The sequence below is a fragment of the Scyliorhinus torazame genome, chromosome 12 (assembly GCF_047496885.1).
Source record: "Scyliorhinus torazame isolate Kashiwa2021f chromosome 12, sScyTor2.1, whole genome shotgun sequence".
Classification (NCBI taxonomy): domain Eukaryota; kingdom Metazoa; phylum Chordata; class Chondrichthyes; order Carcharhiniformes; family Scyliorhinidae; genus Scyliorhinus; species Scyliorhinus torazame.
The window spans coordinates 201,297,042-201,320,008 of record NC_092718.1 but is presented as its reverse complement, the minus strand read 5'-3'; the positions used below and the strand labels follow the sequence as shown (position 1 = coordinate 201,320,008).

At 45.6% G+C, this 22,967-nt stretch overlaps 1 protein-coding gene across 1 annotated transcript in view; it reads right to left on the bottom strand.

Annotated features, from left to right (window-relative positions):
• Positions 1 to 1,420: 1,420 nt before the first annotated feature.
• Positions 1,421 to 22,967, bottom strand: part of LOC140387123 (nuclear pore membrane glycoprotein 210-like) — a 227,860-nt gene continuing 206,313 nt past the window's right edge. The window contains exons 31-36 of the mRNA XM_072470134.1: positions 19,430 to 19,605; positions 11,676 to 11,896; positions 7,423 to 7,559; positions 6,921 to 7,047; positions 1,905 to 2,051; positions 1,421 to 1,452 (exon numbers count right to left, since the gene is read on the bottom strand). Coding sequence (XP_072326235.1) covers positions 1,421 to 1,452; positions 1,905 to 2,051; positions 6,921 to 7,047; positions 7,423 to 7,559; positions 11,676 to 11,896; positions 19,430 to 19,605 — 840 coding nt within the window. The remainder of the gene's footprint in view (positions 1,453 to 1,904; positions 2,052 to 6,920; positions 7,048 to 7,422; positions 7,560 to 11,675; positions 11,897 to 19,429; positions 19,606 to 22,967) is intronic.

The following is a 22,967-nucleotide window of genomic DNA, read 5'->3' as shown; positions in this document are numbered from 1 at the left end:
AAATCGAAGGTTACAGATTTTTAAGTCCAAAGTCAAAAATGACTTCTTTTGACATGCTTGATTTTAATTATTTTAAAAAAAATTCTAGGAGGTCTTTAAATCCTTATCTTTTTAACAGTATTAAATAATTTACATCTTTTTATATTCTAAGGTTGTGGGCTGTGCTGCAAGAACCTAATGGACCCTGGATCACCCACATTCCTCTGCACTGAGATGAAAAGGATCAACAGGTCCATCACAGAAATGCGAAACTGAAAAGTGATGTTAGCTGGCTGCTAGCTTTGCCCACTGATTCTTATTGATCTCACTATGCACACACAGCATCATCCTCGCCAATACTTTGGAAAGTTATGCCTCCCTCATGAATAACGGAGTTGTGTCAGCTGCCAGGATTCTATTGCCGCAACTCACAAGGGAGAGCTGCAGATGACCAAGATCTGAGGCCACTCTCAAACCGGTCTTGCAGTCCTTTTTGACAATAAACTCATCTCAGTTGCTGGTTGGCATGTACCTCACAGTATGCTACTCTTATGCACAGACATTCCACCACTTAGCATCAAATTATTCTGAACACATCTTGCCAATAATAAAAAACCCAATGAAAATCAATTTGACCAGCTTTCTTTGGTGGGATTCGAGGAAAAGGGCTAGTCATAGTTTCTGATCTGTGGTCCCCATAACTAAAGCAGAAATTCTATAAGCTATTACAAAAACAGAAAATACTGGACACCCTCAGCAGGTCTGACAGAATCTGTGGAGGGGAGCTAATGTTTCGAGTTTGGATCCAAATGCGACGGTTACAATTTAACGTTGTTCTTTTTCAGTGTTGACCCTTCTCCACTTTCATTGTTTCAGGGTCCTTTCCTTGGCCCTTTACTTTATCACGGGTAGTTGTCAGGTGTTTATATGTGGGCGATGCCCTCCTCTCTCCCCGCCTCCCGTTTGTCGCTTGGTCTCCTCCCTCTTCTTCCCCCCTCCCCTATCCCACTGTCAGCCTGTCTTTTGAGGGTTCTCTTTCTTGTGGCCTCATGTTAAGCCCTCTGGTCTCTATGACGGCCACCTTCTGGCCTCCCCCATATTGTTGCTTCTGGAACCCCCTTATTCCCACCACTCCTGTCTCTGTCTGCTCCCTGTGGTCTCGTTGGTCCCCATGCTTCCTCCCCCGCTCTGTTGGGTGTTGGCTTCGAACAGGACTTGGAACAAGCTAGTGAATGGCCTCCACATTTCGTGGAAGCCTTCCTCTGACCCTCAGATGGTGAACTTAATCTTCTTCAGGTGGAGCAATTCAGATAGTCAGTCTGCAGCTGTGGGTGGTGCGGCTGATCGCCAGCCGAGCAGGATTCTCCGGCGGGCGATTATGGAAGCAAAGGTAAGGGCGTCAGCCCTCTTCCCCATAAGTAATTCTGCTGGTTCAGAGTTATTAAGTTTTGCATTTGTATCCATCATTATTTTCTGGTAACAATAAAGAATTAATATTGGATTAATTTGGCCCACATTGAAAAGATAACATGGCTTTATGCGAACTATTTTGGGATCCAAAGCTATGTAAGGAAATTGTGCATCTAGCCTTTTCATGTACAGATATTTGGGTGCGATTCAGCCACCGTGTTGCGCCCAGCTCAACTCGCTAGTGCAGGAAATCACTAAAGTGTGGCCTCGGAGGGGAGAAACTCATACGAGGCCCAAAAGACCCGGGTGAATCTTGGCCCTGCAGCCGCCGAGAAACAGCCCGCCAAACACGCCCAAAAGCGCATTTGGTTCATGTCCACTGAATCACGCCCATTAACATGTGCCTAAATAAGTTTGTTATGGTTCATTATGGAAGGAAATAATTAGACATATTTTAAGGCAGGAAACAGCAAGAGCGATCACATCTTTCTGGATGTGTTATGTTACTGGCTTACCTGTATCAGCCAAGAATTCAGGTTCCACAGAGAAAACGGAGGGAGCTAAGAACTGTAATACAATATTGCTAAACCGCACAGAACAGGCAAGGTTTGATTCAGGTTTGAGCTTTGACATAGCTTTCACTTGAGCAAAACTGCAGTCTCCTGGATGAATACAAAATAAACTGATGTCACACAGTTCAGATACAGTAATCAGACGCATTAAGTGATTATTATATGCATTTAATCGGTAAATACACTGGTCTCCTGACTGCAATGTCATAACAAAATACTGCAGCCCAGAGCTGCAGGACAATTGTACCTGCCTGTGATTTAGCACATCACGAGCAAGCCACACAAAGAGAGGGAGGGATGTTAGTTCTATCAGGGAGGGAAATAAATGATCTGTTATGCATTATGACAACTATTTGCATAACTCACTGAATGTTTAGTTTGTACAGATGTCAGACAGACACTGGGTGGCATTTTCCAGTTTTTTGACAAGTACCAACTCAGCCAGGAAAAGCAGTGTGTAGCAAGGTAGAAAATGAAGAAAAAGGTTCATGCACATGTTGTCCCCCCCGCTCCGCCAATCTTAACAAAGAATTTGGGGTTCTGGTCCGGACCTATAATACTCTCCACACCAACCCTGTCAAGACCCCTCAGGATCTTAAAGGTTTTGATCAAGTTGCCTCTTCTAAACTCCAGTAGATAGAGGCCTGGCCTGTCCAGCCTGTCCTCTAAGACAGCTCACACAAACCAGAATATTAGTTTAGTAAACGTCCTCTGTACTGCTTCCAACTGTGGCGGTATCCACCTATATTAAATGCTGATCAGAACAGATTGTATATTAAATCATATATTCGCTTTATATTAAAAGCTGATCGGAGCTGATGTTATATTAAATCATGTAATTAACCCGATATTAAAAACTGATGACTGATGTCATTTATCTCTTGTAAACCATTACTTATTGCAATAATGTTTTTCAACAAGTGTTACAGACATTATCTTTGTAAGAGTCCAGATGCAGTGAACTCATTAAGTCTTGTGGCCTTGTCTGGAAATAAGCTCTGCCAACTAAGGAGGATATCACTTGTATAGTGGCCTTGCCACTATGGGGGCTACTGCTTGGCAAGAGACCCTGCCAAGAAGGGAGGCTGGAGGTTTTCTGGAGATAGCTACCGGAGGTATCAACCTTGTATCTTTAAGAACTGGTGTCTTGCTGGACCTCCTGAGAAACCAAGGTCTTGCCGACCAAGAGAGAGACTGTTCTTTGTCTCAAAATAACTGGGGAGTCAAACTCCCTAAGTAAGAAAAAGATATAAATGCTTAAGAACAGGCTGCGAAAGTTAGAGTTTCGCTTGGAGAGCTGTTTAGGAGATTACTGGGTGTTTATTTGACAAGCTGCTATCTCGACTCGTAGAGTTCTGCTCTTGATTGAGTATCGAGCTCCGAGACTACTAGTCGATGTAAGTATGAGATGTTTATAGCTTAAGCAATTATGTAGTGAGGGAGGTCACAGGCTAACTCATCACATATCCTGTATTTGTCAAACTGTATCATTTATCAAAACACTTGTATTACCCTTTTTTCTTTAAATAAATTACGTATATATTTTACCATACAGATCTGTGTCTATTTTAATAAATAAGAGTGACATTTAACTAAGACTCATCATATTCTCACCCTTTGAGGCTATCTGAAGGGTTACTTGCCCATGCCTGGCTCTCAAGAAGTAGAAATATTTAGTCGACGTTAAGGAAAAGATAGCATGTAAGTCATAGTCTATCCTGTACACTGAAGGTAGTGAACGCAAGGCACTATAATTAGAACTCCCATATAGCGAGCCTTACTTTAGATATTCACAAGACCTTGTCTGGTAGCTTACAACCTCGACTAATCAGGAAGATCTTAGATTGAATACTCCTCAACTGTCACACAACACATTTACATAATTCCTTAAGGAGACCAATACTGTACATAGTATTCAAGATGTGGTCTCACCAATTTCCTGTATAACTGAAGCATAACATTCCGACTCTTGTATTCAATTCCCCTCACAATAAATTATAGCATTCTATTAGCTTCCCGAATTATTTGCTCTGCATTCTAATCTTTTGTGATTCATGCACTCGGATCCCTAGATCCCTCTGCAGCGTAGAGCTCTGCAACCTCTCACTAATTTAATATATTTTTAAATATTTCCTGCCAGTTGACAATTTCCTACATTATACTCCATTTGTCAGATCTTTGCCCACCTACTTAACCTATCTATATCCCTTTGTAGCCTCCCTGTCTTCTTCACATCTTTGTGTCATCAGCAAATTTAGCAACCATATGATCCCTTTATCCAAGTCATTTATATAAATTGTAAAAAGCTGAGGCCCCAACACTAATCCCTATTACACACCACCAGTTACATCTTGCTAATCAGAAAAAGACCCATTTATGCCAACTGTTTGCTGTTAATTAGCCAATCTTCTATCCATGCCAATATGTTTCCCCTTACACCATGAGCTTTTATTTTTTTGCAACAGACTTTGATGTGGCAACTTCTGAAAATGCCTTCTGGAAATTTAAATACAGCACATCCTCCGGTTCCCCTTTATCCACGGCGTATGTTACTTCTTCAAAGAATGTCAATAAAATTGGTTAAACATGATTTTCCTTCCTCAAAACCATGTTGACTCTGCTTGATTACCATGAATTTTTCCACGTAACATGCTTTTACATTTTTAATAACCGCTTTTAACATTTTCCCTCTATGACAGATGTTAAGCTAACTGGGCTATGGTTTCTTGTATTTTGAATAAAGGAGCTACATTTGTTATTTTCTAATCGATGGAACCTTGCTTGAAATGTTGGGAATTTTGGAAAATTAAAACCAATGCGTCAACTATGCCACTAGCCATTTCTTTTAACATCCTAGGATCCATCAGGACCCAGGGACTTGTCAGCCGCCGCTCCAAACTATTATCTAGGTATCGCTTCCCTGGTGATTGTAAAGTTCAAAGCCCCTCCCGTCTGCCACCCCCCCTGCAAAAAAAATTAAATTTCCTGAATTACAGCTGTTTCAGGCATATTACTTGAATCCTCTATAGTGAAGACCGATGTAAAGTGCCAGTTCAATTCATGTACCGTCTCCCCATTTGCCATTATTAATTTCCCAGACTCATTTTCTACAGGACCATCGCTCACTTTGTTAACTTTTCTTTTTTAAGCATCGCTAGAAACAGTTACTATCTGTCTTTATAGCGTCAAAGATTCTTTAACCCTAAAATAACAGAGACAAAATTCACAAGGATACTAGTTCTAAGAAGATATTTTATATATAATCACCAGACCCAACAAATCCCCAAACTCCGGCCACAGTAGAGATCAATCATCATTCCACACATTTATACAGAGAAGACCAGGAAACATTCAGACAGTTGGTTCAGATTACAATCAATGTGGTCAGTATTTTCCAAGTAAGAAGTCTTACAACACTAGGTTAAAGTCCAACAGGTTTGTTTTGATGTCATTACCTTTTGGAGCGCTGCTCCTTCCTCAGGTGAATGAAGAGGTATGTTCCGAAACATATGTATAGACAAATTCAAAGATGCCAGACAATGCTTGGAATGCGAGCATTAGCAGATGATTAAATCTTTACAGATCCAGAGATGTTTAACCCCAGGTTAAAGAGGTGTGAATTGTGTCAAGCCAGGACAGTTGGCAGGATTTCGCAGGCCAGATGGTGGGGGATGAATGTAATGCGACATGAATCCCAGGTCCCGGTTGAGGTCGCACTCATGTGTGCGGAACTTGGCTATAAGTTTCTGCTCGGCGATTCTGCGTTGTCGCGTGTCCTGAAGGCCGCCTTGGAGAACTCGAAAGGGCCAGCCTTCAAATCGTGAAAAAGCGTGGTAGTCAACTCTCAAATTCGGCCGGAATTCATCTCCCACTTTCCTCAAAAGACCGGGTTCATGAAAACTCCTTGCCTGGCCCCACCCTGCCGAATCAGCCAGGATAATCAACATACCACACAACAGGATTTCCAAGGGCTGAAGGTGAGCCCCAACCAGAGATTTCCCTTTTGAGTAACGAGATTCTCTTCCCTGCTTCCAATGTTATCTCAAGGATATTTCGTAGTTCATCAAAGCGAGCACCAACAGCCTGCATCACGGAGCCGAGACCATTGTTAACAACATCATTCGCAACGGTAGTCATCATCCTGTGCCAACAGCACTGCTGAGGCTGAGGCATAGGCCTGCTCACCAGCAAAATTGCCACTGGAAGCTGTGTCTCACCCTAGCCACCTCCGACTGCATCAGTCAAACAAGAATTCTTTTGACTTAACATGGCACCTCATCGCCAAAATCTAGCCAGGATCTTCCAGTGACATAGCATAAGACATATACACCAAAAGCAGATAATGGAATGTTCAGCAGGATTTATAAAAAAAAAAAAGGATTAAAAAAATAGCGCCAGCACTCGTGAAAACAGCCACTTCCGTGCTCACATTACGCGAATCCCATCTTCATATTTCTCGCTAGTTTTCTCCCATACTCCAATTCTTCCTTCCTTGTCAATGTTTTGGTCATTCTTTGCTGCTTTTTTATATTCTGGTTAATCTTCTGATCTGCCACACACTTTAGTGAAATGATATGCTTTTTCTTTAAGTTTGACATTGGGCAGGATCTTCCAGTCCCGCCACAGGTGAACCCCGCGGCAGGGCGGGTGAGCCACGCTAAAAGCCATAGGCATCGGCAGAAAATAAGATCCCGCCAGTGGCCATTGGCAAGCTGCCTCTGCCGCTTGATAACAAGCCACAGGGATCTGGAAAATTATCTTTAAATTTATTTAGTTAACCCCTTGGAGAATGCATCTAGTCTGTGTATTCTGAAATATCCCCTTAAATGTCTGCCGCTGCAACTTTATTGACCTATTCCTTATCACACCCTTTTTTACTGCAGGAAATGCAGTACAGCAAGTGCCTCAGTCTTAACAATTATAATTTTCTGCCAATATTTTGAGACAGTGACTACTCACCCCTCAAACTGCTATCTTTGTTCATGGTAGTCACAAGAAATCTGTACACATTAAAATTAGGAAGACCAATCATGCATGTGAAACCATGAAAGGAAACGGTGGCTTTTCCTACACCAGTAACTGTGATCTGAAATGGAAACAGGAGAATTATTGCATATTGCAAAAATCCAAGGCATAAATACCAAAGGCTCCAGTGAAAATACTGCACGTAGTTTACAATAAAAAAAAGCAAAGGTTTCAACGTACGTAAACTTAATGCAAGTTTTGCTTATAATCACAACTGGAAATCTAAGGAGAAAGGTGAACTTCCATGTAGAGAGAATGCGGTAGGGAAAGAGTCCCCTGAAATAATGTCACCTTTTTTGCTTTTAGGTGTACCCTCACTCAAAAGTTGCGCACAGCTGATTTAAATAAATAAACATTTTGCAGTATTTCCACTGAATACTATATCCTACCAACCATGATTATATAACATATATAAATTAAACAATAGAAATCTGACCTCTCTGTAGGTTTTCACACTTCCTGGAATTTCGTAATAGACCATGGTTGATCCTGTGCTCCTTGTCACTCCCAATCCTGTCGAAGGATCGATCTGTAGAACTTCACTTGATAACAAATACCAGTTTCCAGGTTCACCTAAACGAATGCTTCAGTTTTGATTTCTACATAAGTAACCTGGCAGTTTGAAAGACAACTAGAGAACTTCTTCGCAACATGTCAGGTGCAGAAGCAATTTCATGTAGATGTAATATTCAGTATTCAAATTTAAAGAAAAATGTTCCTTTCAAAGTTAAACCCACGAAAACACGGTGAGAATGTGCAAACTCCACATGGACAGTGACCCAGAGCTGGGATCGAACCTGGGGCCTCGGTGCCGTGAGGCGGCAGTGCTAACCACTGTGCCACCGTGCTGCCCACGCAACTACAATATAGAATAACATGATAACTGGGATTGTGTAGCACAGCCAGCTGAAACACTGGGGCGGGATTTACTGACCAACCCACTGCGTGTTTTTCGGCGGCGGTGGGATCTACCAGTCTCGCTGTTGTCAATGGGATTTCCAGTTGACTGCACTGTTGACTGCATCCCTCGTCAGCGGGAAACCCGTGCACTGGCGTGGGACCGGAATTTCCCGTGAGCAGCCGGTAAATTCCGCCCACTATCTCTTGCACTATTTGGAGTGAAACCTTTCTTTCTCTCAGTTACAAACAAGGACCATAAATAAATTAAGTTTAAGCAATTTCAATGTTGCTCCCACCATACAAAAGACACCACCACAAAACTATTAAAATAGCAGGAAATGGCAATATAATAAACAGCTTGGATATGCAATGGCTGAAGCATAAGCACAATGAACTAAATTGCTTCCATCTTTGCTGTAATCCTAAGAAAACACAAATATGATTGATCAAAACTTTGCATAGTAAGTGAAGGCAGATTGAAATTCACCCACTTCTGCTACAGCTCAAATAAGATAAGTTTTACTGGAATGTCTGTAGCACATAATGGGCACGATTTAACAGAACATTTTCTAAGTGTCATTTTTGGGCACGATTAGCAGGGCGTTTCTCAGCGGCCACATTAGCGAGATTGTGGCCCATATTTAATGGCACTTAAGTGCCGGAAATGAGTCTTCACGAGCTTCTCGCCATTACTGGTTGTCTCGCCGTCTGATTCGTCAGACTTGCACCTCAGTGACTTGCCACTAAGGGGAAGCTGCTTTTTAATGTTCCCCCACCAGTCACTCAACACACAAGCATGGCAGTGTGCAGACCTACCCCACGCTTTGGGAATGCCTACCTGGCCATACTTTTGATTGTGTGGATGCGGGACACCCTGTTCCCACGAGGGAGTTGGAGGACCAGCAACAGGGTCAGCAATGCCGCCTGCAAGGCAGTGCTCCCACCCTCCCCAACAGCAGATCTACGTCAGTGGAAAGGCGCCCAATGCATATACGGGGAAGTATGTGTGTGAACATCAGTTAGAGTGTGCATGCAGAAAGAGTATATGCATGAATGACTGCGCATGCATGTCTATTAGAGTACCTGTGTTCCTATGGCCCGGTCCTCAGACAGTCCGGTGATGTAATCTCAGATGCCGATACATCAGGGGAGGACAGGTGGTGACCCTGCTCGACTGCACAGCCCGGAGGTTGAATAAGGACACTTTAATGGACTACCAGTGACTTTTTATGTTCAGTAGACATCTGCTACTTCCGTTATGGGAGCTAAGCAGGTCGCTGGTGTTCCTTGTTTTCCTTCTGTTCTGTGTTTGTGGGGGGGGGGGGATTTGTCTGATGGATACCATGTAACTGCTTTATTTTTTTTTGCCGGTTGCAGCACCTCCTGCCTCTGTGGCCTGGGAGAAGTTGGAATGAGGTGCTGCCAGTGCTGGAGAGGGTGATGTGGTTTTCGCTTTCTCTCCCTCCTCCACTATGCTCATGTTGGTGCGACCATCCGGTGGCTGGCTCTCCACTAATACAGTCCACTGTAAGGCGGGGGGGGGGGGGGGTTGTTTTTTCACCGTTGACAGTGTGGTGCTTTTGTTTTTTGTCTAGCAGCTGTGTCCTTGTCTGCTGAGATCCCTATCGCTTCTATGGCCTGGTCCCTGTTGTGTTTGGTCTTTTATACCTTTGAAGGAATCCACCAAACACCTCGACTTGTCCAAACTAGAATCTTTATTGAGTCTCGTACGGTAAGATAGGAATCTGTTATAGAGCATGTTATCACGGAGTCTGCTTATTACTCCTCTGGAATGAGGAGATGGGGATTGGCGAGCTCCCACTAAAAAAGGCGGAGAGGAGCTTCAGGTATCTGGGAATCCAGGTGGCCAGGAGCTGGGGGGCCCCGCATAGGCTTAATTTTACAAGGCTGGTGGAGCAAATGGAGGAGGAGTTCAAGAGGTGGGACGCGTTGCCACTGTCCTTGGCGGGTAGGGTGCAATCAATCAAAATGACGGTGCTCCCAAGGTTTTTGTTCCTGTTCCAGTGCCTCCCCGTGTTTATCCCGAAGGCTTTTTTCAGGCGGGTTAACAGGAGTATAATGGGGTTTGTGTGGGCGCGAGGGACTCCGAGGGTGAGAAGGGTGTTCCTGGAGCGGAGTAGAGTTAGGGGGGGGGACTGGCGCTGCCCAACCGCTGTGGATACTACTGGGCCGCCAATGCGACGATGGTGCGCAAGTGGGTGATGGAGGGGGAGGGGGATGCATGGTTTGCCAGACGGCAGGTGGTGGAATTCCCGTGGCTACAGCCACACACAGTACAGGACAGGGTGCTCTCGGGGGGGGGGGGGGGAAAGAGAGAGAGTGGGGAAGATCTCGGAAACTTACCAGGTGATGCAGGAGGAGGAGGAGGCCTCGGTGGTGGGAGGTAAAAGTTAAGTGGTAGGAGGAGTTGGGAGAGGAAATTGAGGAAGGGACGTGGGCAGATGCCCTGGGGAGGGTGAACTCTTTCTTCCTCATCGTGCGCGAGGCTCAGCCTCATACAGTTTAAGGTGCTGCACAGGGCACACATGACCGGGACAAGGATGAGTCGGTTTTTTAGGGTGAGGACAGGTGTGTTAGGTGTTCAGGGAGCCCAGCAAATCACACCCATATGTTCTGGGCATGCCCAGCACTGGAGGAATTTTGGAAGGGAGTAGCGAGGACGGTGTCGAAGGTGGTAGGATCCAGGGTCAAGCCAGGCTGGGGGCTCGCAATATTTGGGGTGGCAGAGGAGCCGGGAGTGCAGGAGGCGAAAGAGGCCGGAATTCTGGCCTTTGCGTCCCTGGTAGCCCGTCGAAGGATTCTTCTTCAGTGGAAGGATGCGAGGCCCCCAAGCGTCGAATCCTGGATCAACGATATGGCGGGGTTTATTAAGTTGGAAAGGGTGAAATTCGCCTTGAGAGGGTCGGTACAAGGGTTCTTTAGGCGGTGGCAACCGTTCTTAGACTTCCTGGCAGAGCGGTAGACATTGGTCAATGGCAGCAGCAACTCGGAGGGTGCGGGGTCACTTTATTTTTTGTTTTTGTTACTTTACACTGGAGGGTCTGAGGGGGTGTATATACATGTTGTATTAAGTCGGGGTGTTAATGTTAATTTATTATTCATGTACAGGGGGGGAGGGGGGTATGGAGGGTTGTTTTTCTGGACTGTGTTTTGTACTTAACCCTGTTGGGATCCTTTTTCGTTTTGTTATTGATATTTTATGAAACCTTTAATAAAAATTATTTTTAAAAAAAAATTACTCCTCTGGAATTAGCACCTAGCACCGACCATTCACTATATGTCTTATTGTCCTCTCCGAAGACGGCCGGAGTATGGTAGTCACTGGTCACATGACCTTGGGGGCAGTGCTGAAAGGTTAGAGGTCTTTTGGAGGAGATATACAACCGAGGCTCCATCTGCCCTCGTCAGAGGGATTGCATCTTGTGGGAGGCGGGGAGGGAAAATTTGATAACTAACGGAGTTTGGCGACCCACCTTCTTTGTTATGTGAGGTTGGGAAGAGAACTCCTGGCGAACCTAGCTCCACATTCGGGAAACTAATGGAGTTTTCTTGCCGATATGTACAGTTAGCTTATCATGCAGCAAGTGAAGCACTGGGGCATATGACCCTAAGGGCACCAGTTAGACAGCTGCAACTAAAATTGTTTGTAGCAAAAAATGACTTTTATTGTTATTGTAATGTTTCCAGCAAATTATAATGTTGTGCTGTTTTAAGCCTTTATTGTGATTAAGCTAAACTCTATGGTTTCTTTTCTGTCATATAACTAACCTTCCTGGTTCACCAGCACGCTGCTGAAACATATTACATCACTCAGTGTCACATGCTCTGATATGTTAGGCCATATCGCATATTCGGTAGGAATTGGGATATAGTCTGCAATGCCCGGATGCTTATTATCCCAAACTGCTAGTAGGGTCAATCCTGTATTGGCAGCCTGTGCCACATAAGTGTTATTCCTGGTACCAGGTCCAATCAGCAATAGATCGTCCCTAGATTGGTTAAATAAAACATTAATCCAAAACATTGATCTTTTAGGCAATGAAAATAGATAAGACTTTCCTTGATTCACTCTAAAAAGAATATATACCGTTAATCATTCCTAAAACATAATGAAAGTTGTACCTAAGAACGATCACTATAGAATTAGGTCTGACATTTTTAGCTATAGAAAACAATGTTATTTGTATACACTTGGGTACTTTGAGATCAGCAAAAAATATTTGTTGAATCATAATTCCTTCTAGAACATAGAACATAGAACAATACAGCGCAGTACAGGCCCTTCGGCCCACGATGTTGCACCGAAACAAAAGCCATCTAACCTACACTATGCCATTATCATCCATATGTTTATCCAATAAACTTTTAAATGCCCTCAATGTTGGCGAGTTCACTACTGTAGCAGGTAGGGCATTCCACGGCCTCACTACTCTTTGCGTAAAGAACCTACCTCTGACCTCTGTCCTATATCTATTACCCCTCAGTTTAAAGTTATGTCCCCTCGTGCCAGCCATATCCATCCGCGGGAGAAGGCTCTCACTGTCCACCCTATCCAACCCTCTGATCATTTTGTATGCCTCTATTAAGTCTCCTCTTAACCTTCTTCTCTCCAACGAAAACAACCTCAAGTCCATCAGCCTTTCCTCATAAGGTTTTCACTCCATACCAGGCAACATCCTGGTAAATCTCCTCTGCACCCGCTCCAAAGCCTCCACGTCCTTCCTATAATGCGGTGACCAGGACTGTACGCAATACTCCAAATGCGGCCGTACCAGAGTTCTGTACAGCTGCAACATGACCTCCCGACTCCGGAACTCAATCCCTCTACCAATAAAGGCCAACACTCCATAGGCCTTCTTCACAACCCTATCAACCTGGGTGGCAACTTTCAGGGATCTATGTACATGGACACCTAGATCCCTCTGCTCATCCACACTTTCAAGAACTTTACCATTAGCCAAATATTCTGCATTCCTGTTATTCCTTCCAAAGTGAATCACCTCACACTTCTCTACATTAAACTCCATTTGCCACCTCTCAGCCCAGCTCTGCAGCTTAGCTATATCCCTCTGTAACCTGCTACATCCTTCCACACTATCGACAACACCACCGACTTTAGTATCGTCTGCAAATTTACTCACCCACCCTTCTGCGCCTTCCTCTAAGTCATTGATAAAAATGACAAACAGCAACGGCCCCAGAACAGATCCTTGTGGTACTCCACTTGTGACTGTACTCCATTCTGAACATTTCCCATCAACCACCACCCTCTGTCTTCTTTCAGCTAGCCAATTTCTGATCCACATCTCTAAATCACCCTCAATCCCCAGCCTCCGTATTTTTTGCAATAGCCTACCGTGGGGAACCTTATCAAACGCTTTGCTGAAATCCATATACACCACATCAACTGCTCTACCCTCGTCTACCTGTTCAGCCACCTTCTCAAAGAACTCAATAAGGTTTGTGAGGCATGACCTACCCTTCACAAAGCCATGCTGACTATCCCTGATCATATTATTCCTATCTAGATGATTATAAATCTTGTCTCTTATAATCCCCTCCAAGACTTTACCTACTACAGACGTGAGGCTCACCGGTCTATAGTTGCCGGGGTTGTCTCTGCTCCCCTTTTTGAACAAAGGGACCACATTTGCTGTCCAGCTCAAAGAGTTGTATGCAATGTCCCCTTTAAGCTGCGCAGCAACCTAAACGTCCCGATGCAGGCTGCGTACAAGTCAGCCCTTTAAATGACCATGTGTACGTGCCAGTGCCACAAAAATCTGAAGGGGCCACACACTTAAATAAATCACCTGCACACTCCAAAATTACTAGGGGGAACATTGTTCATATGTAGAATCAATTCGTAAAGTTGATATGAATCATTCTCTCAAAAGGAATCACAATTTGTTCCAAACTGGCATTATGTTCACTTTGTTCTTGCAAAATTGCTTTTTTTTAAAAAAAACACTGGCATGACGGCATTCCTGAGATACTTGACACCAGTTGGTACCAATGTTTCCTTGGTGTCATTTGGTGCTGATTTTGTCAAAATACCTATAATGTGTAGTCCCAAAGAAGATTAAACACCATCATAGTAGTTGAGATCACAGCCATTAAGACTTTTATTTTGAGTGTCTATTTTCCTTACATTTTTTACGCACTTTAGGGTTAAAATGTTAAATTTAGGGTCACAGTGCTTTGTAGTTGATGGGAATGGTAATAGAAATGAAGATTGGTGATGTGATATGGTAATGGACATTTTATGAATTTATTAAGCTGATCTGTTCTGAGAATGAATAAGACTGAGCCTTCACACGAATTGGGGCAGCCAAACATTACATTGACAAACAGATTAGGAATTTGAAGATGGAAAACTATTCTTCCCATTCATATTCTATTCAGGGACGGAAAGAGAAGGCTGCCTTAACTGTCGACAAAGGTTGCTGCCCAATGGGCACAATGTGGCGCATGTGGCTTCAGTGCCACAAAATATTCAATGATTGTTTGCAGTTGGCAAGATAAGTGCTGAGATTCCAAAGACTCCTACAGGATCCCTAAGGTGCAGGAGACCATTTGGCCCATTGAGTCTTCACCGACCCTCCGAAAGAGCACCCTGCATAGGCCCACTCCCCCGCCCTATCCATGTAACCCCACTTAACCTGCACATATTTCGGACTAAGGGAGGGAACCAGAGAACCTGGAAGAAACCCACGCACCCGGATTGGGGAGCATGTGCAAATTCCACACAGTCACCCAGGGCTAGAATTGAACCAAGGTCCTTGGCGTTGTGAGACAGGAGTGCTAACCACTGCCACTAGAGATGGCTTGGACCTGTGCTGAGAAGTGGAGTCGGGAACCTGTTTCTTGGTACGCTAGGGGTCGAAGAGTGTGTATGCCAACCGGCACTGAAGCTTGCCTTACCAAAGCTTGGATGTCAGCACGATTGACCTCAGTGCATTGTAGAGTGAGGTGTGCCATTGTGACATGGCTGCTTAATACCAAGGTCAGGGTGGGAGGAGCGGGAATAAACCTTCAGGCAGATGAAGCAGTAATGAAGCTTTCTATTTTTTCCTGTCAGGAAAAGAGAAAGCATCATGCTGTGGAGCACCGAAGAATGGTAGGATTAGCGAAACCTGCACGTCCTCATGAATTACAAAAGTGATAATCTGGATCTGGAGTGCCATCGGCCAGCTTGCTCCTCCAGTCAAGGTGAGGCAGTCACAGATGAAGAGTACAGGTCATAGATACGTGTGGAGTGGATACTGGAAACTTTATGGTGCCACTCATCAGAAACTCAACTGTCGCAGCCAGTGTGCCCAATGAAGCTCCAACGCAGGTGGTATCACGCAGCAGGTCTCTTTTGTCTCTTCAGCCTGCCTAGAATGTATGATTTTTAAAAACTGATCTTTTGCCTTCCATCTGTAGAAACAACATCCCCAGGGCCACGTGTTAAGCTCAGAGGAAGGGGCGGCATGCTGTCGCAGTGGTTAGCTGCCTCATGGTGCCAAGGACCCAGATTCGATCCCGGCCCCAGGTCACTGTCCGTGTGGAGTTTGCACATTCTCCCCATGTCTGTGTGGGTCTCACCCCCACAACACAGATATGTGCTGGGTAGGTGGATTGGGCATGCTAAATTGCCCCTTAATTGGAAAAAGAAAAATGGGTACTCTTGCACCAGCGTCACATCGTTTCTTGGAACGGGGCACCAGCACAGGTACTCAGTCACAGATCGGTGGTCATTAGGTCGTCATCTCTGTGGGTAATGCACAGTGATGAGGGCACATCACACTTGCATGAACAGGAGGCATATGCAGATAAGTCCCAGTGCCCAGACAGTGGGAGCATTGCCAGAGACCAATGCCATGCTGCGTCCAAGGCAGATACTGAGTCTCTGGAGTTGTCTATCAGACAGCAGATGTTGGGTGCCCAGCGGGATGTGTGCGGAGATCTGGCAGAGATCCATGAAGATCTGTGTGCCATGTTCCCCATCATGCAGGGGTCCATGCAGAGCATGAGTACTGTGTTGACCCTTAATGTCAAGCACAAAGCCCTCTCCATGAAGAGAATGGCAACTCTCATGGAGAAGCAGCTTCAGGAACAGACTCAGCTGTTCTGGGGCAGCACGGTAGCACAGTGGAGAACACTATTGCTTCACAGCGCCAGGGACCCGGGTTCAATTCCCGGCTTGGATCACTGTCTGTGCGGAGTCTGCACATTCTCCCCGTGTCTGCGTGGGTTTCCTCCGGGTTCTTCGGTTTCCTCCCACAAGTCCCAAACGACGTGCTTGTTAGGTGAATTGGACATTCTGAATTCTCCCTCAGTGTACCTGAACAGGCGCCGGAGTGTGGAGACTAGGGGACTTTCACAGTAACTTCATTGCAGTGTTAATGTAAGCCTACTTGTGACACTAATGAAGATTATTATTATTATGGGTTGTGCTCGGCCCTGCAATCCAATGTACTGACTGAGACCTCAGGAAGTCATTGCCAGTGTGATAGATGAACAAAACACTTAGTCTCACTGCTAGGTGCCCGTCCTTCAATGGTGAGCAGGGAGGTGCAAATGCACTTCTTGCTGCCGGGCAAGGTGCCCGTCATCTCCATGGGTTCCTCTTAAGGCGCTCCAGACTAGGGCACCAGCTCCTCCACCCCTCTGCCAGTGGCCACTGAATCTGATGATACTGCGATGACTGAGGAGTGCCCGGCCATGGGGCTGGGCGCACCCTCTCAGACGGAGCCGGAGTACGGCCAGCGAATGATCGCGAACGACATCACGGTCACCAGAACAGCAAAGCCAGCAGGCTGTCTCCAATGCTGCTGCCAGTGATGGGAGCCACCAAGACGCAGCACTCGCAGCTATAATTTGAAGGCACCTGAACGGGAGCATGTCACAGGTGATATTATTTGGGTTTTGAAGTTTGTACTGGGAAGGCAACTATATATCCTTTGTCTATTCTTGTGGAGTCACATAAACATTTATTTCACTTTAATGGGCTGAGTTGGCTGAATGGTTTGAACAGGTGACAGATGCAGCTTGGCTTGTAACTGTCTGGCATTGTGTGGTCCTGGCCTTCTGGATTGTGTTCTCATTTAATGATTGTTTGCAAAGGAGACAGTGCCATTGACTTCAGCAAGCACTGATATCTTGGATGCTTGGCTTAATATTCACAGGATCAAAGCCTCCATGAAGGTTCCAGTCGCCTGCCTCAAAGTCCTTACCTCAGCACCTCCCCAGGCTCTTCCTCTGACCCATCACTGGAGTCATCCTCCCTATTCTGTGGAGCTGCTTTTCTTTCCTCAGCCTTTATTTGTGCAAGGCGCTGCATGCCTCGACTATGAGGGAGACATGCTTTGGAGGATACTGCAATGCTCCCCCTGATCGGACAAGGCATTTGAAACGCATCTCAGGCAGCCCAATGCCCTCTCGAACACCATCATTGTGTTGCATCTGTTGTATCTCTCTTCAGCCTCAGTTTTTGGGTCACGTAGTGAGGTCACCAACCACCTCTTCAAGGGATAGCCTTCGTCACACATCCATCCAATCGTGCAGGAGCCACAAATAGCCTTGGTACCTGTTAATGTCACACGATTGATGTAAGCATCGCGTCAGCTCCCAGGATAATGGGCACAAACATAGAGGAACAGCATCCTGTGGTCACAGGCGATCTGAATATTCCCTGTTCTTTCTGTTAACGAAAACTGCCGGCTGTCGGCGCCTCAATGGCAGATGAGTGCAATCTATTACAACTTGAATGTGGGAGAAACCAACTATCACAGCAAAGCCTGGCTTGCCTTGTCTGTCCGGTTGTGGATTATCATGTCTGAAGATAGCTACAGTCACCAATTTGATGCAACTGCGTGCAGCTGATTGAGGCATACCACACAGATCTCCCACCGAGCCCTGAAAAGAACCATTGTGACCATCAAAGTCACCGGCAAGGGGTGTCCGCCCATGAAGTTGGCGGCTATTTTGAGACCCATTATGTGACATACTGTTGTCACTATGTCCCTGTAGAGGCGGAGCCTCCTGCATCACTGGACTTTGGACATTTGGAGGTAATTGGAGCATTGCCTGTACACTCTAGTTGCTGGGTAAGGCATCTTCAGCAAACCCTCCTGCCCGTCTCCCTGCTGGCCCTGCATCAACGGAGCCCGTGCCTCTCCTGGCCTCCTCTCCCTCCTGCCCTCGCTTCCTCTTCAGAGAAGGTCCCACCAGCAGAATACACTATCCCCCATCAGCTGAGATGCTGGGGACCAGTGTCTTTCAAATGAAGGATCAATGTGCTGCAATCCTCAGGGAATCCTTCCAGAGAAAATGCGGTTTTGAAATGCTGAAAGGCAGGATTAAAAGCCAACGAAATGCAAAGAAACTCAGGGACAACTCTTTACTCACTCACACAGTGACGGACTGAATGACAAAGAAAGTGTTCCTGCTCCGGGAATCTTTTATCCCGTACTTGGATGAGGAAATTATAAAAATGTGATTTCTGCCCACCCATTTTACGTATGACAAGCTGAAAATCGAACGGTCAGCATAACTGATGCACTATCAATTACGACGAGACGAGAGTAGAATATAATCGAGGCTTTTTTACATAGAGATGTGTGGCCTCCTACAGCAGCTGACGAAATGGCTGCTGTTCGGAGAGCACACACATTTATACTCCGCCCACTGGGTGGATCTACCCGCATACCTGTAGTACAGGGGCCTTACCATAATACCCATATATACAATATAATACAACAGTGGTGACTACCACAATAACGCCATTGTGTATTGGCTTATTAATGGTCTTAATTGTCCCTTAAATTGTAGGCAGCGTGCATCCACTTTGAGTGCATGCCCGCTGACCTCGAAATTATGTGCTTGCTGATGTTGGGCTGACAATATTTTACATTTGGTTGGGTTGAGCGTGCGCCCAACCCCGAATGTAAAATTCTGGCCAATGAGTCTGAAACAACAAACTCAATGCTGGAGTTAAGGAAAGTGAACTGATGTGGAATCAAAATATTTGTTTTTATAAGGGAACAGGAGTGATAAGTTATGGAATCAAGAATGCAATGCTTGCTGTCCACGTACTGACACTTACAAACGGAAAGCCACTCTTTAATACAACATCCTATCACACTACGGGGCTCCTGTGCATTATGTGCTAGGTTCCAGGCATGCCAATAGGTAATGTAAATAACCTAAACCTTGCATTGTCATTATTGTAATTCCCTTTGGACGCATAAATGGTAAATATGGACTGTATAAATAGACTCGGTACAGATGATGTTTTTATTTGCGAGTTGAGCAGATGTTCTTCAGAAGTTGAATAGAACGAGGAAGAATATTAATTACTCATTCTTGAAGGATCTTTAACACGAGTATCACCCTCTACCTGGTACGAATCAATGGTAATCACCAGAAAGAGAACAAGAACACAATATGAGCTTAGATAAAGCTTTAAAACAATTTGTAGATTCCTTTTACCTTTCCTTCCAGATATATCAGTCTTTATGTTCAGAAGTATTACTCACCTGTTGAGTGCTAAGTACAGTTTTGTGTTGTGTGCATGGAACTGGTCTCCACTGAGGTCATAAAAGTTAACTGTAAAAGTCAATGTCATTCCAAGGGGAAGGGCAGCCAGCTCTTCGTTTTTGGCTATATATAACTTCGGACTAGTGTTAATACTGAGATATGCCACTGGAGCCACCTAATATCAATACAGTAATTAATATCTAAATTGACTGAATGTTAATAAGCACTTAAAACAAATGTTAGTCTAGATTAATGACTGTTAAAAACAAGTGCAGCAATTTTTCACAACTTTCAACTGTGTGAAGTGACAGCCAGAAGGTTTACGGTTTATTTGTTATGGTACATTACCAATTAACAATTGTGAAGAGCCATAAACAATTACCATTGGCAATTCTTCCCTCTATTGCTGGAGGGTGTGTATGCTCCTGAAATGTTTATAGCTGTTCGTGGATACTAAATTTGAAAATAAACCATTAATGCTGGTTATACACTGACTAGATTTATGCATAGAACGGATTAATGTCAGCTTCAAAATCCAAGTGTAAGGAGCCCCCAATGATTCCCTCCGTTCCCAGTTAGTAGCTAAAAAAAAGCAGAAAATATTAAGTGTGACGCTCAAGTCAGTGCTAGAATAGCTGTTCTCAACCTGATAGAAAGGCTTCAGCAATTCTGGAGTAGGGTGGGAATTGACCAAATCATTTGCTTTGTTTGTTTTATATTGATTCATATTAGACATGTGGGCATCTGATGATAGCAGGATCACTTGGTTGTGATGCACCAACAGCCAAATAGCCTGCTGACACTAAGGGCTGAACTTTATGAGGAGTGTCAGGACCTTGATGTTAGGGTAATAAACGGGTCCGGGTCCTGGGCCCACATTTGCAGGCAGTGGGGTCATAGAATTTACATTGTAGGAGGCCGCTCGCCCATCGAGTCTGCACCGGCTCTTGAAAAGAGCACCCTACCCAAGCCCACACCTCTACCCCATCCCATAACCCAGTAAAGTCCACAGCTCCACCCTATCTCATAACCCATAACACTAAGGGCAATTTTGGACACTAAGGGCAATTTAGCATGGCCAATCCACCTAACCTGCACATCTTTGGACTGTGAGAGGAAACCGGAGCACCCGGAGGAAACCCACGCAGACACGGGGAGAACGTGCAGATTCTGCACAGACAGTGACCCAAACCGGGAATTGAACCTGGGATTCTGGAGCTGTGAAGCAATTGTGCTAATCACTATGCTACCGTGCTGCCCAGCAATTTTACTATTGGTGTCCTACTAATTAGTTGCCTGTTTTTGCTGTCCAATTAAGGATGGTAGGCAGGCTCCTGATGCTGCCAGCCCAATCACAAGGGTGCTGTTCCGAAGCCTCAGCAGTGACATCAGGAAAAGTGCTTGTTGCTGAGGAATGCTGGAAAACTGAAGAACCCGAGGGGAGATTTCTTTTTTTTATTCGTTCATGACATTTTTGCCCATCTCTGAGGGCACCTGAGAGCATTTAAGAGTCAACCACATTGCTGTGGATCTGGAGTCACATGAAGGTCAGACCAGGTAAGGATGACAGATTCCCTTCCCTAAAGGACAGTAGTGAGCCAGATGGGTTTTCATGACAATCGACAATGGTTTCATGGCCACCTTTAGACTTTTAATTCCAGATTTCTTTTATTATTGAATTCAAATGTTCCATCTGCCATGGCAGGTCTCGAACCTGGGTCCCCAGAGCATGACTCAGGGTCTCTGGATTATTAGTTCAGCGACAATACCACTATGCCACCGCCTCCCCATTGGTGGGACTGTAAGTACTGTCCATAGCCCCATCTTTGGCCCATCAGCCCCCCCACCCCCTACCCTCCATGGGTGGGCAAAAAAGCTGCCTCTATATAGCTGGCGGCCTCCCTGTGCAGCGGAAGCATTGGCAACACCATTAAATGACCTCTAAATGGACATTTAATTATTCAACTCCTACAACTTGTCCCACCACTGGTACAATGTCCTGATGGTGGGGTTGGGGTCAGGTTGGGGCACCGAACTGACCCGGCTGCTGCACCAATGATGTCTCAGGGGCTGGTAAAATTCTGGTATAACTCTCCATCTCATTCTCACACAAACAATTAGTACTCAGATAAGGGGCGCGATTCTCCGACCCCCCCACCGGGTCGGAGAATCGCCGGGGGCTGGCGTGAATTCCGCCCCCGCCGTGTCCCGAATTCTCCGCCACCAGAGATTCGGCAGGGGCGGGAATCGCGCCGGTCGGCGGGCCCACACCCAGCGATTCTCCAGCCCGCAATGGGCCGAAGTCTCGCCGCTGTCAACCCTCGCCCGCCGGCATGGATTAAACCTCCTTTTGAACGGCGGGACAAGGCAGCGCGGGCAGGCTCCGGGGTCCTGGGGGGTGCGCAGGGCGATCTGGCCCCGGGGGATGCCCCCACGGTGGCCTGGCCTGCGATCGTGGCCGACTGATCCGCGGGCGGACCTGTGCCATGGGGGCAGTCTTTTTCTTCCGCCTTCGCCATGGTCTTCACTATGGCGGAGGCGGAAGAGACCCCCTCCCCTGCGTATGCGCGGGGATGCCGTGAGCGGCCGCTGACGCTCCCGCGCATGCGTCGCCCGGCGAATACCTTTCGGCGGCAGCTGGCGTGGCGTCAAAGGCATTTCCCGCCAGACGGCGGAGCGGAAGCCACTCCGGCGCGGGCCTAGCCCCTCAAGGTGAGGGCTTGGCCCCTAAAGGTGCGGAGAATTCCGTACCTTTGGGGCGGCCCGATGCCGGAGTGGTTCCCGTCACTCCATTACGCCGGAACCCCCTGCCTCGCCAGGTAGGGGAGAATCCCGCCCAAGGTATTGGTTGGTAAGGGACAGCATGAACTCGATTCCTAAGAGGTACTGGCATATTTACAATAGGAGGCAAATGGAGAAAATTGGTGAGGGAAAAATGTGAAAAATAAAGTGCAAATGGCAGACTGAACTTGGGAGGAAAACAAAATGGCTATATGCAGGAAATACAACTCAGCCCATAGTATGCCTCAAGTTTGACAACTATGATAATGATATGTTATAGGTTACTTGTAGGAAATCATCCTACTGGCCCAATGATAGATGTAGAAGGGCTGATAAGTAAAACATTTATCAGTTTTCTAAGCATTCGAAATGTCTTGAATTTTGATGGCAAGATTTGTGTGTCCGTACTCCAAGAGCAGAACCCAACAGGTATCAAGGTTTGCTGAATTGCTGATATAGCAATAACGTTCTATCTATGATCTTCATTCTAGTTACTCAAGGCTCAGTGCTGACAGCAGATTCTTGTGAAATTTTCCTTAATTTTCAATGAATTATTATCCATATATATTTTCACATGAACTATTTATTATTTCCTCCACATGTCTTCAAGAGTATATCTAAGCATCATGCTCCAAGGCTTACAGCAATGTTTCAGTTTAATAAGTTATTTGGGACTGCATTATGACAATCTCAGGATGAATTTGTTGCTGTGTCTTTTACTGCTCAGTGTTAGGAGGCATAGGATCTCCATTTGCG